General features: G+C 43.8%; 1 protein-coding gene across 2 annotated transcripts in view; it reads right to left on the bottom strand.

Annotated features, from left to right (window-relative positions):
• Positions 1-16,633, bottom strand: part of DPP10 (dipeptidyl peptidase like 10) — a 434,475-nt gene that overhangs the window by 233,867 nt on the left and 183,975 nt on the right. The window contains exon 1 of one of the 2 annotated variants that reach the window (XM_054277921.1): positions 9,111-9,296. The exons of the other annotated variant lie outside the window; for it this stretch is intronic. Within the exon in view, the coding sequence (XP_054133896.1) occupies positions 9,111-9,182 (72 nt within the window). The 5' untranslated portion in view covers positions 9,183-9,296. Of the gene's footprint in view, positions 1-9,110; positions 9,297-16,633 lie in introns of those variants that run through there. 2 annotated transcript variants of the gene reach the window in all.

Genomic DNA, 16,633 nt, shown 5'->3' on the forward strand with positions numbered 1-16,633 from the left:
ATCATACCCAACATTCCTAGGTATGCTCTTTATTTACCATTTTCCTGGAGTAATGGATGGAGAAGGGGTAGTACAAGAAAATGAGATTAAACTGATTTTCTAATACAGTCTCTAAAAAAATTTTCTCATGTGAGACTCCATTCACAGACACAATCTGTATTGAAATAAACAGAAAATATTCCACCTGGACTTTCCAGGTTGCAGGGATGGTCTTGAGGGTGAGTAATAACCAAATACCAAAACCCCTCAGGATGTGTTATCCCAGACACCTGTGGGGCTGCTCCACTGGCACAGCAAACTCAGACACATGGAATTGCAACACTTTGGGAGCAGCAACAGCATCCTAAATGACAACTCTTGTGTTTCGTATTATCTCAGGTTCCTGCCTAAAGGGCAGAAATCCAGACCCTTAGACAACTACCAACAACACCAACCTTCCTGCAGCTCCTCTGGATTGCGAGGATACTCCTAAATCTCGGCGTTTTTCTCAGAAAAGTGCACGAATATCAGTGAGGCACTGTGTTACTAACAGAGCAGCACACGTGAGCCCCTCCCTATGGCTTTGCTCAGTAACATTTTAAAAGGCAGTCAGCTTTCCCTAAACGTGCACTGGAGGTCCATCACAGGCAACTCCGACATTTCAAATTCCCAAAACAATAACACAGCTCAAACACTGACATTATTTCTGAAATTGCAGCTTCAAGGACCTACCTAAATCACACAGAAATTTTGCAACCAGTCAAGAACAGAACAAGGGATTTTAACCTCCAATTTCATAATCTCCATTCTCTTTCAAGATAGTGGAGCCCTTTCAGATGCATCTCTCTGTGCAGAGCTAGGAAAAAAATCTCAGTTGCAGAAGATCATATGATCTATAAACCTCCTCTATAAACCCTTTGTTTATGCACTACTATAAACAATCCTTTTGTTTCCTGCTGTCTATTTCAGATTCTGAGTGGTCCTCATGAGCATCTCAGTGAAACTCACTGTAACTCACTTATTCATGTCAGTATATTTCTGTCTTGACTGGGGAGGCAATGAACACTGGTATGTTTGGAAAATAGCAAACAAATACCTACAAACATGTAAGAAACTGATCCAGTGTTGCAATGAAAAAAACAAAGCCATGCCATGTAATTGTATCAGGCCTAAGCCAAGTGAAAAAAAAAAAAACACCAAAATCATAGAGCTGCTTTGAAATACATGCATGTATTGATCACATTCTGTATTTGTTAAATTTGTGTAGCAAAGAGAGAACAGCAGAACTGCAAAGCCATACCTGTTAAGTGTTGCAGAAAGGTAGAAAATTATAAAAGGCCTCATAAAATCAGGCCTGCTCTGTTAGATCAGTGGCCAGCTGACATGCTGGCACTTTGCAAGTTCCCATGTGAAAGCAATCCTGGTGTGAACAGTCCATTAACACAGCAATCTATTCCTAGGTGAAAAACAACTAACGCCTGCATAAACATTAAATCTATCCCACGAGAACCAGAGAAGAAAATATGTAAACAATTTAAGAATAGAGAGATTTGATAAACAAGTAAAATACTAACCAATTACTAATTACTAACCAATAAAGTAATTGGTAAGAAAGCTACCAACCAACTGGAGTCACACACGAAGTCTGTAAAACTGTATAAAAATGAGCTTTGTGAATAAAAAAGGGGGTTTTCCTGCAGGAAGAAAATGGAGTCTGGTGTGATTTATTCCCATAGTTAAGAACCTGATTTGCACACCTGCTGTATTTCATGGACCAGCTCCAGTCTGATCCAATAACCACTGGGAGCTGGTGCACCCCACAGGTGCTCCTTTAACTTCTTTAACTTCATCCCAAGGGAATCCAACTCTGAAACTGCTCCAAGGTGCAAGACAAAATTCATCAGGATCAGTCAGGATTTGTTCACTGTTTTTCACCCACACTAAAATGCCACCACATGCTTACCCAACTGCAACGTCCTGCAGGCCAAGGGACTCTTCTGGAACTGCACTGACTTAGAGCAATTACATCTTTATTTAGAATTGTTATTAGACCACTGATTTAAGCAGCTCTTCCTTAAGACTCAAAACTGCAGCACACCATCACTCATAATTAGGTGGGCTTATGCTCAAATCCTTGTTCTGAAGAACTCCCCCAATATATCTTAAATGCTTTGATTTAACCAGGCTCTGAAGCCTTAGGATGGAAAAGGGGGAAAGGAGGTCAGCAGTCTCTGCACTGCCAGGGGCAGAGAGAACAAACACTGGGGATGAATGATCACTCACACTGGCAGTGTTTGATTTACTTTCTTGCACTTGCCCAGCACTTCAAGCAAGTTTTCCCATTGGCAATTGGAATTATCTCCATATTCTCAAAAATAAAACTTCAATAATGGCCCGCTTTGGTTTTTTTGGAAAGCTACAAAATGCTTTTCTTTCCTCCCTAAAGGAACTGCAAATTGCAAATACTGCCCCAGGCAGTCTAAAATATGCCCCCAAAAGCTTTTATAGAATCATTATTTTCCTTAAATTATCACATTGTTTAATACTCCCTAATTGATTTTCTTAGGCAATATCCTCCAAACGCCAGAGGGGTTTTATCTTATCTATTTTATCTCAGAACCGTTCAAAACTATTTACAGATTCTCTACATAAATAACACATAATAAGTTATGTGGCTGTTGTCAGCAGTGTTAAGAAAGATTAAAAAAGGTCTTTTAGCTTCAGCCTCAGATCTGTAGGTCATCCAATGTCCTTCCTAATGGATAAATACAGTAATTTATCATCATCAGTCCCCATCAGCATTGTTCTTTTTACTATCATATATTCACGGACATCATTCGATGCAGCTGAGTGAAGCGGAAAAGAAGTGCATGATTAAAGTGGAAAGGGACAGAGTTTGAAACATCTGAGATTTTGTGACTAATGCATGCACTTGAAATATGACACAGGTCCTGTAAGACTCACAAAGACAGTGCCAACAAGTTACAGGTACCTGCTGGCAGGACACAGGTGAGACTACCTGTGTCTTGAGATGCAATGCTAAAAAAAGTAAAATATGTGAAATGCAAATCTGCACGCCTACAAGTCCTTCCATAGGTCAGAAAAATTTCAAAACTCTATTAGTTATTAAAAAAAAGGCAAAACAACACAACAAAACACAACAACAATGATACCCCCTCTAGGGATCATTTATTGCATTATTTACTATCACCACGGAAAGAGAGTCTGTGGTCACATTTGTGTGCCACTAACATATGCATATGATATCCAAATGCCTCCAAGTTATTAAAAAGTGCTAAAATGATGGGTTTCAATTTTGAGAATAACATGAAACAGCACCACTGTATGCTTAAAGAGTTCCTCACTCTTGTTAATTATCAAAATAGTTTGCCTGAAGCAATACTTTCAATTGGAACATGCTGGAAAAAACCACAGATAGGGTTTCTAAAAATAGCTAATACAATATGTATGTTCAAATATCTGAGGCTACTATGCAACCTACAGCATGCCTGCAATTCTTTCTAACACAGAAGAGCCAAAAAGATTGCTCTGATTTACAGTTTTTGATTTACTGCATTAGGTAATCCCTTTAATCCACCTGCAACAGAGGGCTCTGCATGCAGGAAATTCAGGTGCTGTATGATGCTGGCCAGGTTCCCACATGCTGTTCTGCAAGCAAGGCACACTGCAAAAGGGAATCAGAACCATGAGGGGAGGGTACCAAGAGCAAGAAAGCATCAGCATGATCACCCTGCCCTGTGTCCATCAGAAGAGATAATTTGTGTTTGTGCCCCAGGGCAGAGGCTGGATAAAGGACTGGAAGGGTCTTGGTGAAGTTTTCTGCATTAGGAAAGTGAGTTTCTGACCCTTGTTGGACACTCACCACTTGTGAATTTGAGGGGTACAGAGAAATACCCCCATGTGTGTGGTGGTGTTCACAGGGGTCCCAGGATGAGGGAAGAGATGAGAATCTTGACTCCATGTTTCAGAAGGCTGTTTTATTATTTTATTATATATATATTATATTAAAACTATACTAAAAGAATGGAAGAAAGGATTTCATCAGAAGACTTGAAAGGAAAGGAATGGAATGGAATGGAATGGTAATAAAAGCTCCTCTCAGAGAGTCTGAGCCAGCTGACTGTGATTGGCCATTAATTAGAAACTACCAACATGGACCAATCAAAGATGCACCTGTTGCATTCCACAGCAGCAGATAACTATTGTTTTTCTTTTCCTTTGAGGCTTCTCAGGAGAAAAATCCTGGCAAAGGGATTTTTCAGGAAATATCATAACTACACGTGCACTCTGCAGACCCTGAAACACTTGTGTGGGTGGCTCAAGCTCCCCGAGATCATGCATGCACTCAGAGCAGGTACCAGGTGTCACAGACAATGATGCTCCTCAATTACCATCAAGAACATCTCACCAAAACCAGATAGATCCTGCTCACCCCTGCCCCACAGAGCTCAGAGCAGAAGACAAGAACTGCAGTGAAGGTGGAAGACAAGCTTCAGGCTTTTTGTGCCAATCACCAGCATCAGTACAGGGTGAACTACATGGAAACAGTCACAGGCAAAGAGAAGGGGAGTAAAGGCCACATGTACTATCTGAAAGATGACACATCTGTGCCTTCCTCTAGAATCTGAATCCTGAACAACATTACAAACCACCACAGGTAATGCATTTTCCCATGAGCTTCTTATGAAGCTGGTCACACAGTCAACAGATACTGCAAGCCTGTCATCCCCCTTGCTGGATCCAGCACAGATACAGTGGGGCCTCTATAGGGTGTAAGAACAATAATTTAAAAGTTTATGTTAATATTCAAACAATAACTCTTTATGAAATATTCAGGGCATAATAATATCACCTTATTTCACCACTACTATTGGCTTTTCTTACCTACTGCTTGTGACATGGTGTTGAACCTTGTTGAAAGCAGAAAGTTGAGTAAAGCACCACAAAACAAAGCCAGGTAAAAGTTCCACCAGGCTGGTAAGCAGGAAAACTGCAAAGTCACTTTGGATTATTCACTACAACTGGATTTCTTATTTCAGCCTGAAGCCAGCTCTGCACACAAACAGGAGTGGGGGACATGAATTTGGCCACCTGACTGAATCTTTCCAGGACTGGAACTGATGTGTGTATGTGGTTAAGAATTCAGGTTTCCTTCTGACCCCCCAAGCTCAAACTGACCCTACTGGGGCAAGGGAGAGCCCTTTCAGCTTGATAAAACCTCATTAGGGTGAATATTGCTCTGGACAGACACAGCCATCCATCAGTGTTTTTTCCACTACAAGATCAATCTGGTTTTGGGAAAAGACAAAAAGCAACGAAGATAGACATAAAAAAAAATATTTTGGCTTTAGTCACTGAAAAAACAAAACACAGATAATTGTCTTTTATTCAGATAATTTTAGAATGTGCCACTTGTCTGGTGACCACCAAAACTGGTCCTGAGGCAGAAAAAGTCAACTCTTGAAATCAAGACAATCAAACAGTAGCCAGTTGTCCTTGGTTTTTTACTAAACATGTCATTTAAATGCTTACCAAATAATGTCCCGATTTAGTACAACACAGCATCTGATTTGACCTTGCCTGTTTTAAGAAGAATAATGTAGTAGATTCTAAAACTATATACAGTAAAAAACCAAAAACAAAACAAACAAACCCCCAAAATCAAAACAAAAACAAATAAACCAAAAAACCCCACTTTTTTTCTGCCTTAAAATCAATTTCAAAAAGACATCAGGCTGGGAGAGTAAAAGAGGCTCGGGAGAAAATGATTATAAATTTCAAAGGTCTGTCTTCTGCACACACAAAGAACAGCGAGTAGCACCAGGTGGTGTAGATCATCTGGCTTCTTGTAAACAGACTGAAGCCTCACAAAGGTAATACCTAGAGGAATTATCTCAGTTTTTCATCTGCAAAGACAGAAACATTCATCACCTAGCAAGTCATTCAGGTACATTATATTTTTCAAATATGTTGTGTCCACTGACTACCAAACTGTTGTGCCTTCTAAAAAAGATCACTAAACATCATTGTCCAAGACCCCAAGACAGTTCTTAAGAGCTACAAGATGAAAAACACTCATTTCTGTCCTCTAAGGGGAACTGAAGGAGCCACATTAACTCCTGTCACAGTGCTGAGCACTTGGATAGAGCATTCCAGAAATACAGATAATTTACAGCTATTTTCCCTTCTGCAGATATATCACCTGAACGTAAAACTGTAATTTTTGCAATAAATATGACTCATCATTCAGCAGCAAGGTGAAAATAAATCTGGCTAATTTATCAAACCCAATGCCAAAACATCATTAGCACTGTTAATGAAGTTGTTATTGGATGCCTTGTCCCAGGGGAGCCTTGGTTTAAAAGTACTATCAGAAGAAGTGTTGGATATGAAATTGTATCCAATTATTCATAAGGTGATGGCTGTGGATGCTTCAGTCAGTCAATCCAAGCTTTATTTAAAGTGGAGAATCCCAGCATTAGCCTGCTGTGATCTGAAATCCCATCTTGGGTCACAAGCCTATACATTTACCAGAAATGCTTCACCTTTGGTATGACTGCTCTCAGAAAAGTCTTTGGGATCAAGGAAGAGATTTACACTTAGAAGATCTTGGTACAACTTCTTATTTTTTCTAGGACTTGCTACTTTTCCACCAGAAAAGATGTGCTGGCCCTGCTGCCTCAGGAAACCCTTCTCAGAACAGACACCTCCTTGTTATAAATAGGTCAATAAACTCCAGGTGTCAAATGCAGAGATACTACAAGTTCACACGAGCTCATAACATGCAATGTGAAACATGAGTACACATAAATGGATTTATTGAAGGCCCCAAGAAGGATGCATTGTCCATATAAGCAAGCCCATGAGAGTGATGTGGGGTGTGGAAGAGCAGAGTGAACATTTGAACCCCCTTTCTTCTTCCCCCCATGCTCACCACAGCACCAACTCTGCATTGCAACCCTGAAAAACCAACAAAGAGCTTTGAAACTGTAATATTCTTTGTCAGGATCACAACCACATCACAATGCTGCACTAAGGATGGTTTCCTGCACAAACCTGAAGTCAGACACAGCCTCTGGTCCAGCCCTGTGCAGAGCTGAGCGTATCCCATGGACCTTGGTGCACGGATGGACATCCACAATCCTGGTCTCATCCTGCACAGAGCCCACTGCAGGATTCACACCTCTGTGCTTATGGTGGGCATTCAACCCATAGAAAGACTTGCTATCCACTAAAAGCAACATTTTGCATGCCATAATGTCCCTGGCACCTAAGACAACAGGCAACTAAAGCTGATTCAACATCAACTCTAATCAAGAAAAGCAAACTTGGTCTGAAAAACGCAATCCAAATATACAGCACTTCCCACCTACACTTCATTCAGCCAGGCCCACAGACAAACCAGTGGCTGCCACATCCACCACTGAGAGAGGCTGAAGCTCCAGAGCACTCAGGCAGTCATATTTCTATATTTAGGATTAAACTCTTAATATTTAGTGTGCTTTAAATTGATATCTTACTGCTGTTCCTCATTACAACCTAAAAAAGCAGTCAAACTGGTAATTTTTTTCATACAATATTAATCCTGCTTTGAAAAGATTTCCACCTCCAACAACAATTGCCAATTCAACACCTCTGAATTGAATATAAAGAAATAGAGATTGGTTAAGTTCAAGTACTTTTTATTACATCTAATAGCAGTATCCCTCTAAAGGAAAACAATGTCCTTGAAATTTATGAGCTCCATGAACCTCTGAGCCTATTTAAAATGATCTTCACTTTTCCATAAATTCTACTATTTAAGCACTGGAGGAAGTTACCCATCTATTTCAGATCATGTAACTTATGCAATTAATTTATTCAAGAAGGATCAAATGGATTATTTTACCAGCATTACACGAAAATGTGCCATAGTGTGTACATTTTTTGAGCAGGGAGCAGAGCATAAATTTATTTAAATGAATGGGTTCAGTGATTCTGGACAGACTGAGCGTGCAGCCTGGCTGTGCTTGCAGGACTGGGTACCGGGGCTGGCTAAAGCAGATCTGAGCCCAGCAGCTTCCACTGCTGCCGCTTTTCACCCAATGCCAGTGTGCCGAAGGAAAGCTCAGCTTTGGATGGATGTGGCAGAGAATGAAAACGTGAAATGCAGCTGCCCACGTCCTGCCAGCCCGTTCAGCGAGCCGGAGTTCCGAACCAAAAGCGGCGCGCACGGACAATGTGATGATATGCAAAAACCCCTCCGCTGGAGTTGGCGTATTTTAAGGTTCCTGGGGAGAGCTGAGCGCTGCCGGGGGGCTCTCCCGCGGGTACCGAGGGCAGGAGCGATGCTCCGGCTCCGGCGCGACCCCCGCCCGCCCCGGCTGCCGGCGGCTCCCCCGGGCACAGCCCCATCCCTCCCGGTGCCTTAGATCCCGCCGCCCGGGAGCATGGGGCGCAGCGATCTGGTGATGAAAACTTCGATTTTGTGAGGATGACATCAAAGTTCGGCTGCTTGTCTCATACGCCGCCCGAGACCCGAGGCGAGCCGGTGCCGAGAGACACCGGTGCCGAGAGCATCCCGCCAGCCCCAGCCCCGCCGGCCCACGGGGCGGCACCGCCGGGCCAAGGGACGTGACCGCCGCCCGGCCGCTGCCAGAATCCCCCCGGGGACCCTCCCCGGCCTCGGGGCCGCTCCGTGCCCGCCCCGAGCGGAGCGGGCGGCAATGAGGAGCGCCCCGCACCGCCGGCCAGCCCGGCCGCTCCCGCGGTGCCACCGCGGCTCCCGGGGCCGGGGCAGCATCCCCCGCACCGAGCGGCTCCCCCGGCGCAACTCGCGGGGAAGGGGAGCGCAAACTACGGCGGGAGCCGCTGCTGACCGACACCCCAGCCCCGATGAGGGTCCGGACCGGGCTGGGTCCCCTCCGGGCGGCCCCAGCGCATTCCCGAGACAGCTCCGCGGGGCTCCCTGTTCCCCCCGGCCGAACCGCCCCGAGGGCGCCCGTGTCCCCCGTCTGCCTCCCGCACACTTTTCTCCAGCTCCGCACAACTTCTCCGGGACGGCGGCCGCCCCCTCCCCGTCCATTCCCGTCCATCCCCGGCCGCTCGGCGCCTCCCGCCGCGGGTCGCACCTGGTCGGGCTGCGGCGGCGGCGGGTTCCCCCTGCCGCCCGGGTGCGCCGGCTGCTCCTTCATGGCTGTCATCGCAGGGGCTCGGCGCGGCGCCTCTCACTGCTGCTGCGGCCCCGGGCACCCCTCCCTCGGCGCCAGCCGCATGACACCAGCCTCCCCTGGAAGTGGCGCGGCGGAGGAGGAGGAGGAGAAAGAGGAGGACGGGCGGGGGGCGCGGAGCCGCCGCCGCGGCAGCGCCGCTACCGCAGTGCCCGGCGCGCCGGAGCTCAGGGGGCGCCCGGCCCCGCCGTGCCCCGCACCGGGGGCGGCCGCGCAGCAGCGCCGGGCACCGCGGCCGCGGAGCGCCCCGAGCGGGCACGCTGCGCCCGCCCGCCCCGCTCCCCCCGCTCCACCCGCGTGGGCCGGCCCGCCGCCGCCAGCAGGTGTCACAGCCGCTCCCGCCGGCCCGGGAGAGACCATCCGCGCCCCCGCCACGGGGGCGTCGCTGCCGGCTGCGGCCGCGCCGCCGAGACCGCCCCGCGACCGCCCCGCGGGGACCGGCCCCGCCGCTGCTGCTGGAAACACCAGAGGGGATAAAGGGGAGGAAAGGGTGAAGGAGCGCGGCTACGCTGCTCGCTTGCTGAAACGCTTCTGGTGCCAGGGAGCACCGGACTCGCCGGCAGGTCAGGAGCTGCCCCGCCGCTGTCCAGCCCCGCCAGGCGCTTCAGCAGCGAGCGGCCAAAGGCGCATCCCCGGCTCTGCCGGAAAGAATGTTGCCAGCCCCGGACTGGGAGGCTCGGCATGGGGCATCACAACCCTGGTTTGCACCAAGACACTCATTTTGGGAAGCCCAAGGTTTTGAAAGGGGTTCCAAGGACCGTTCTAGCTGAACTCAGCATAGGAGGTCCTGATATGGAACCTGGGAAAATGAGAACAGGAAAGACCATAGGGATCCAGTTTAGCCTGTGTCCATATCATCAGGTAGCTTCAAGGGGTATTCTATGTAAGGATGAATGAAGGAGACCATCTCCAGTTTGATTGTAACCATCAAGAAGTAAAAGGCTGAACTGTGAAGACAGATGCTGACTCAAGACATAGTGACACAAGTCTTTGTAAGAGAAAAGAACCTCAAACCCAGGCAGGTGGAACACTCAGGCTTGGGCTGGGCTGCCTGGTAATTCTGGTTGGTTTCAAGCCCCATCACTCAGGAGGATGCAGAACACAGGACTGTGTCCAAGCAGGAGATGGAGCGCTGGGATGGGAATGAGTGGCTGGCAGGAAAGAGCCCAGCACTCTCAGTCAGCCTGGGTCTCCGGAGCCTGAGAGGTAGAAGGAAAGCTGTCAGCACATAGTGAGAGGAGCTTTTGATCATTTTTAATATATTTTGCATCAAACTTCACAAGAAAGGTCGATTCTGACTGGATGGTGAGCATAATTAATAGCAGTGACAGAGATCTAAGATTTCAGCCTGTGGTGGGAACTGTTTCAAAAGGGACAGGAAGATGACATGGGACTGAGGAACTACACACCAGGCAGCCATAGAACAGAGAGAACTGAGTGTTTCCACCTTCCACTATCACCCATTGCTGTGTTGACTCTTCCACCAGTCAAGAGGCATAAAAAACCTAAGGAAATTAACTTTGCAAGCATCTAGACAAAAACTAGATGATGACTAATAGCCACCATGAATTTGTCAAGAGTTTATCATGTCAAACAAACTTAATTTCTTTATTTAACAGGCTAACAAGCCTGTCAGCAGGAGAGCAGTGAATGTCACCTAGATTGACTCACAGGGGCTTCCAGCACAGTCTCTCAGGACAGTTTCATCTGGTAGAGAATAATATCATCTAAATAAAACTAAAATATCCACAAAACTATTTTTCCAGCATCATTTTCATTTGCTCCTGCCAGTGCTGGCAGGGCAGCTGTTGAATACAGGAGCCAAGGCCAGGGAGGGCACAGCAGCACAGACATGTAGCAAGGAGAATCAGAAGTGTGGCAAGCACATGCTCTAAAGGAAAACAGAAAATTACCTGGATTAGTTAGTCTAAAGGAAAGAAAACTGGGAGCTGATATGGAAACTATGTTCAAATGCTTAAAAAGTGCTACCAAAGAATGAAAATAATCTTGATTGTTGTCTAAATGTCTCTCTGGAGAAATATGAGTATAATTGGTGATGCCTGGAGTAGGAGCACTGTCTAAATTAACTGACTCAATGTCTTCTTTTTGCTGACTTTATGATTCCCCTCCTGCAAAACACTGAGGGCCACCACAGCCTCCTGCATGACACCCAAGTACAAGACTGTTCTCACTGCACAGCTGCTTTCTCTCAGCTCAGGAATCAACATCAGAATCCTGAGTTCCTGTGCTTCTCTTGACACCATTTCTTCCCTTACATATCTATTTTCTCTCTCATAATTTCCCATCCCAGCTGCTGTCCCTTTACTTCCTTGCCCTCTGCTGCTGTCTCATTTTGTTTTAACATTTGCACCATGCAAAGAAAAAGCAAAAAGGGCAGCAAAGGTGGCATCCTGTGCACTCCCATGCTATTGCCCTGCTTTACTTCCACAGAGCAGCCTTCACTGCCTTCATTTTGGCTGCATTCTGTTGGACCTGGGGTCTTGTTTGCTCTGAGCAATGTGAGAGACTCAGATTTTGCCTGTGGCCTCTAGGTGCTACAGTAATACAAATAATAACTCTTAGAAGCAGACATGTTCTGATTCATGCTGTTTATGGCACAGGTCTATTGCTACTCAGCTAATTATTGGGCCCTCATCAAAGCTGAAGAACTCTAATGATTTAGGGTTTAAATAGGCATGTTTCAATCAAAATTACTTTTAGCTTGTTTTCAATAAGACCCATTGTGATGGAGTTCCACTGTTAATCAAGAAGGAAAAAGACATCAGCAGTCATTTAGCTGAAGCTTGGTTATTCATCAACAATATATTCACTGTGAGGTTTTATCACTCTAATGGACTGAGATATGCAGCACAAGCTTCACAGAGGTTGTGCATGCTGGGTTGGGTTTTCATAAATCAGTTAGAATTATGGGAAAAAAAGTATTTTGGGGGAAAGACTTTGGGAATCGGCTGTATACACAAGGATTCTTATTTAAAGCTTCCTAAAACCAAGGCTAATACTCTTATTTACAGCACTTTCTTACCTTTCATCAATAATTCTGAATGTTGGTTCATTGGTTTATAGTATTGATGCTTTGGTGGTATTTAATTAATTCACTAATTCACCAGTTTTCACTAATGCTCACACCTATTTTTATTTAGGACTTTTTTTGCAAATTATTGTTTAAAAGTCATTTGACTGGGCTGTGTAAAGGAACAGACATTTTTCAGCCATTAATAGGACATATCATTGAAACTGGAGGCTGGCACTGAAACTGCTGCCATATGGGTGAAGCAATTAAGTTATATGGTGTTTATGGTGGTCCTTGTACCATTTTCACCCAAATACCTCATGGTATCACCAGGGAAAGCACCTAAGCCTTGGGTAAAATAGCTGCAGAAAGCCATAGAATTATGGTCTGGATCAGTTCTTTTACATTAATCCACTTTTCAATGGCAATTTTATGTTACAGACTCTTTGTAACTTCCTCCATCTTCACACATGAGATTCGGGTGCATGAGTCAAAACACAACATGATTATTTTATCTTCCACATAAGCTGAATATCAGCTCCATCACAGCATTATCCAATCATTGCAGCTTGCAGCACACCATGACTCAACCACACATATGTTCTGTTGACACAGCAGACTAATGTGCAGCAAAAATTTTGGACAGAAAGCCAGGAAACTGTTTGAAAAGTAAAGGGGCCAGACATATGTGCAAAAAGAACACAGCACAGGATGCCACATGCAAGGGCAATTGTCCCTTTTGCCCCTGAAGGAACCCTGGTGGTTTGTCACTCTGCTGGCCTGTCACCCTTCAGGTGATGTTGGTGCCCAGGTGCCAAAGGCTGCCCAGGTGTGCCAGGTGTTAATCCCTGCAGAGCCCTGGGACAGGGGCTGGGAGCTGCAGGACAGACAGAAAACCTGGTGGTGATAAAGCCCTGGTGATGAAGAGATTTCACTGCCCTGTGTCAGCAGATGCTGCTCTGCAGCAGCCACCACAAAGAGGAACAGCATTACTGGCACAGTGCAGGTCCTGGCCCTTCCTCTGGCAGACAGCTTTGGGTTCTGCTGCTGCTCCAGTGGTGGAGTTTCAAAGAACAAACCTGCATCAGTTTTGTTTTCTGTGTTTTAAATGGCTCTCTTTACTGTGCAATTGCAGTGAAGGTGTAAATACACTTATTTATAAGCATTCCCATAAAAAGAAGAAGCCACTTATACCCTTTACATCCAGCTGAGCCATCCCTACAAAGTGCGTCTGGGGTTTTTTTGTGATCAAGTCAATTAGTAGAGCACCAAGTCAGGCAGAGTCCAAGAAGAGTTTAGACAATCCCCTCAATCCCCTAGAGCACACAGTGTGACTCCTGGGGATGGTTCATGAAGGGCCAGGAGATGGATTTCATCATCCTTGTGGGTCCCTCCCCACTCAGCTTATTCTGTGATTCTGTCATTCTGTAGTTGAGATTAAGACTGCCAGTCACATCTAGCCAAGAAGTTCAGCACTCAGGCTCTGAAAACTGAGGGGAAAAGACTCTCATCACATCTCCCACAGCCTCTGTGCAGTCCAGCTGATGACTTTATGAAAGCTGCAAGGTCATGGCTTGAGAGCTTGTCGATAGCTTTTTCAAATCAAATCTTATGAATAAACTCTGATTATGGATCTCTGATTCATTTTAAAGCTCTGGCAACCAGGCTAAAAAAAAATCCTTGAAATTATAAAGGTGAATTTAAAAATCAAACAAATGTCACCAAAACCCAAGAAAAGTTAAGATGATTGTTCCTCACTTGTGTTTTAAGTGGATTTGTGGGCTTGCAAAAACTAAAGATAGTCCTCCAGAAGAAAACCACTATGAGTCACATAAAGCTGAAAAACAGATTGTGGTTTTGTGCAGAATGCTTTTTAAATTATGACTTTAAATAACTGAATATTTGAACTTTGCTTCTTAAGAAATTCTTTGATAGAGGGAAAATTCCAGGCACCTTCTGTATTTAGAAACACATTTCATTCTAACACCTGCTTCAGTGAAAAGCTATTTTCTTTGTGAATAAATTGTACTCATGTTTTTCTCTCCTTGTCTTGTTTTAGATAAAACAATCAATGCAAACACTGAGTTAATACAAATAAATGCAAATATATTCCAGCAGGAAAGTTACAAGACTTATTAAAATACACATGCAAATATGTCAATGAAAGTACAGAGAACAAGACCAAGTACAGACAAAAATAACTCTCATTATCCAAAAAACAGCATATTCTAACAATAGTTCAAAGTTCAAAGGGCAGGGCTGACCTACTCCTAAAGTCTCCATGGGCCAACTCTAGCCAAATGTATTAATGGAATTTAAATCCTTATGGCAGCTGCCAGCAAAAGATCCAGACCTCACAAGCAGTTCACTAACATGAAACAGCTATAATATAAATAATAATACAATATAAAACTACTCTTGCTAATCACTAACACTCAAGAAAGCAGTTATACAAATCATAGAATAGGCTGGGAAGAGGCAAGACTAGATCTCAGATTTTGAAACATGCATTTCCCATACTCTGACCATTGCATTGTATCTTTAACCGGGCAAAAGTTACTCTAAGAGCTCCTCACCCGTGAAAATCTGTTACAGCAGAGTTTGCATGTAAAAGCTTTCAGCTTACTTTGTAACTCTTAAGAAGACACACCTGAAACTGAGGGAGAAAATAGTACAATTTGTAGTCAAGACCAGCATGTACAGTTAAAAAAAATTAAGGTTCACACCTTTAAAATACTCCTAATGAATATTTCTAGTAAAATATATGAATCCAGAAATACTGTGTAACCATATATTTTCAAATCTGTCAACATTTTACAGATTAAATAAATTCAAATTTGGTCAACAAATGACTGGTCTGGGAACTCAGAATTCTCCTTTTAACCTATTAATATAGGTACACATCAGAAATGTGTCTAGAAAAAGCAAAAACATCACTAGAGCAGCCTCATGGTTAAAACCACAAACGAGAGGCTGATCTCTTTTTCTCCTTGATGGTTGTCACACAGCTGTTCCTCAAAGAACTTCATCTGCATGGATATTCTATGACAGCAAATGGTTGCCTAAGGATCCCCTCAGTGGTGAACAACTGATAAAGAACTGATATTAATATGCAGGCACAGGTTATGACCTAAATCACAGCTCACAAAAATGCAATTGGCCTATTCAGGAATCCAAGATCTCCTTGCTGCTCCTGGAAGACTTGTCAGAGTCACAGATATTTAACCATGAGGGATGCAGGAAGCAAGTGGGATGTTAAACAGAGCCTCCACATATTAGGCACTTACTACTAAAAATCACCCAGATTGAATGCTTAAATTCATTTGAGCCAGAGAGAAAACATCCTAATACCAATAGAAATTATCTTCCCCTATTCTAAAATCTTGTAAAAATCAATATAATTCCTCTGACTCTTTTGATCAAAATTCATTTTTGTAGGCTGATTTTCCTCTGAAGTATTTTCCATCCAGCTCCAATTCACTCTACAAGTAAACCAACAACCCTCATGATGCTGACAGTGATTAAACACCAAATTTCTCTTGAGAATTGTTTTCCTTTGAAGCAGAGATACGACTACATGCACTTACATTATGCTGAAAATTACAAAAATCTTCTAACATTGCACACTTTGGGTTTAAAAATGACAACTTCACTGGCCACCATGATTCTAGGATGCTTTAAAACATTGAGAGGAAACAGTGGAGAACAGCAGTGCTTGTTCTCTGTTCAATATCCTTAATTCTGATTAGCAATCACTGGATAGAGCAGATCTTAGCTTGCCAAAAGACTTATGACTACATCAATGGGAAGGAGAAGAGGTTTTGTGTAAAACTGGACAACTGAGCTTTTTTCCATGATGTTAGTGCAATATGAAATGGGGCTGCCACAGAACTTTGTGCTAAGAGCCTGCTCATCACTGCAGATGTTACATAATGAAAGGCATCAGACAGTTGTACTGTAATACATGCATCCATTATCCAAGATTTGTGTAATACCTTTTCCTTCCCAAAGGATCTGAAAATGTTTTACAAACTGATATACAAATTATCCACACAGAAAGCTATTCATCCATCAAGGAAACACAACTACAGCCCAAGGCAAAGCAGAACAACTATGTGAATACACACACAAAAAAAAAAAACTTTAGTAAATGAAGGAAGTATTCTCCAGTCAAGGCTGTGAGGAAAATATTAAGTATACAATATGTGAATATAAAAGAATTAGAAGGAATTTTGCTTTTATAATGCAAATTCTTCAATAAAATACTGTAAGATTTCTCTTGCAATGCAATTGCAACATTAAGTGAAATAAGCAAATATTTAAGAATATTAAGTATAGCAATAAGTTCTAAGACTAGTTTATTGACTATTATTATTATTTATGTCTTCCTTCA

Source organism: Melozone crissalis, unplaced genomic scaffold, assembly GCF_028551555.1.
Source record: "Melozone crissalis strain CALT ecotype California unplaced genomic scaffold, PUWL_Pcris_2 ptg000023l_1, whole genome shotgun sequence".
In the NCBI taxonomy this organism is placed as follows: domain Eukaryota; kingdom Metazoa; phylum Chordata; class Aves; order Passeriformes; family Passerellidae; genus Melozone; species Melozone crissalis.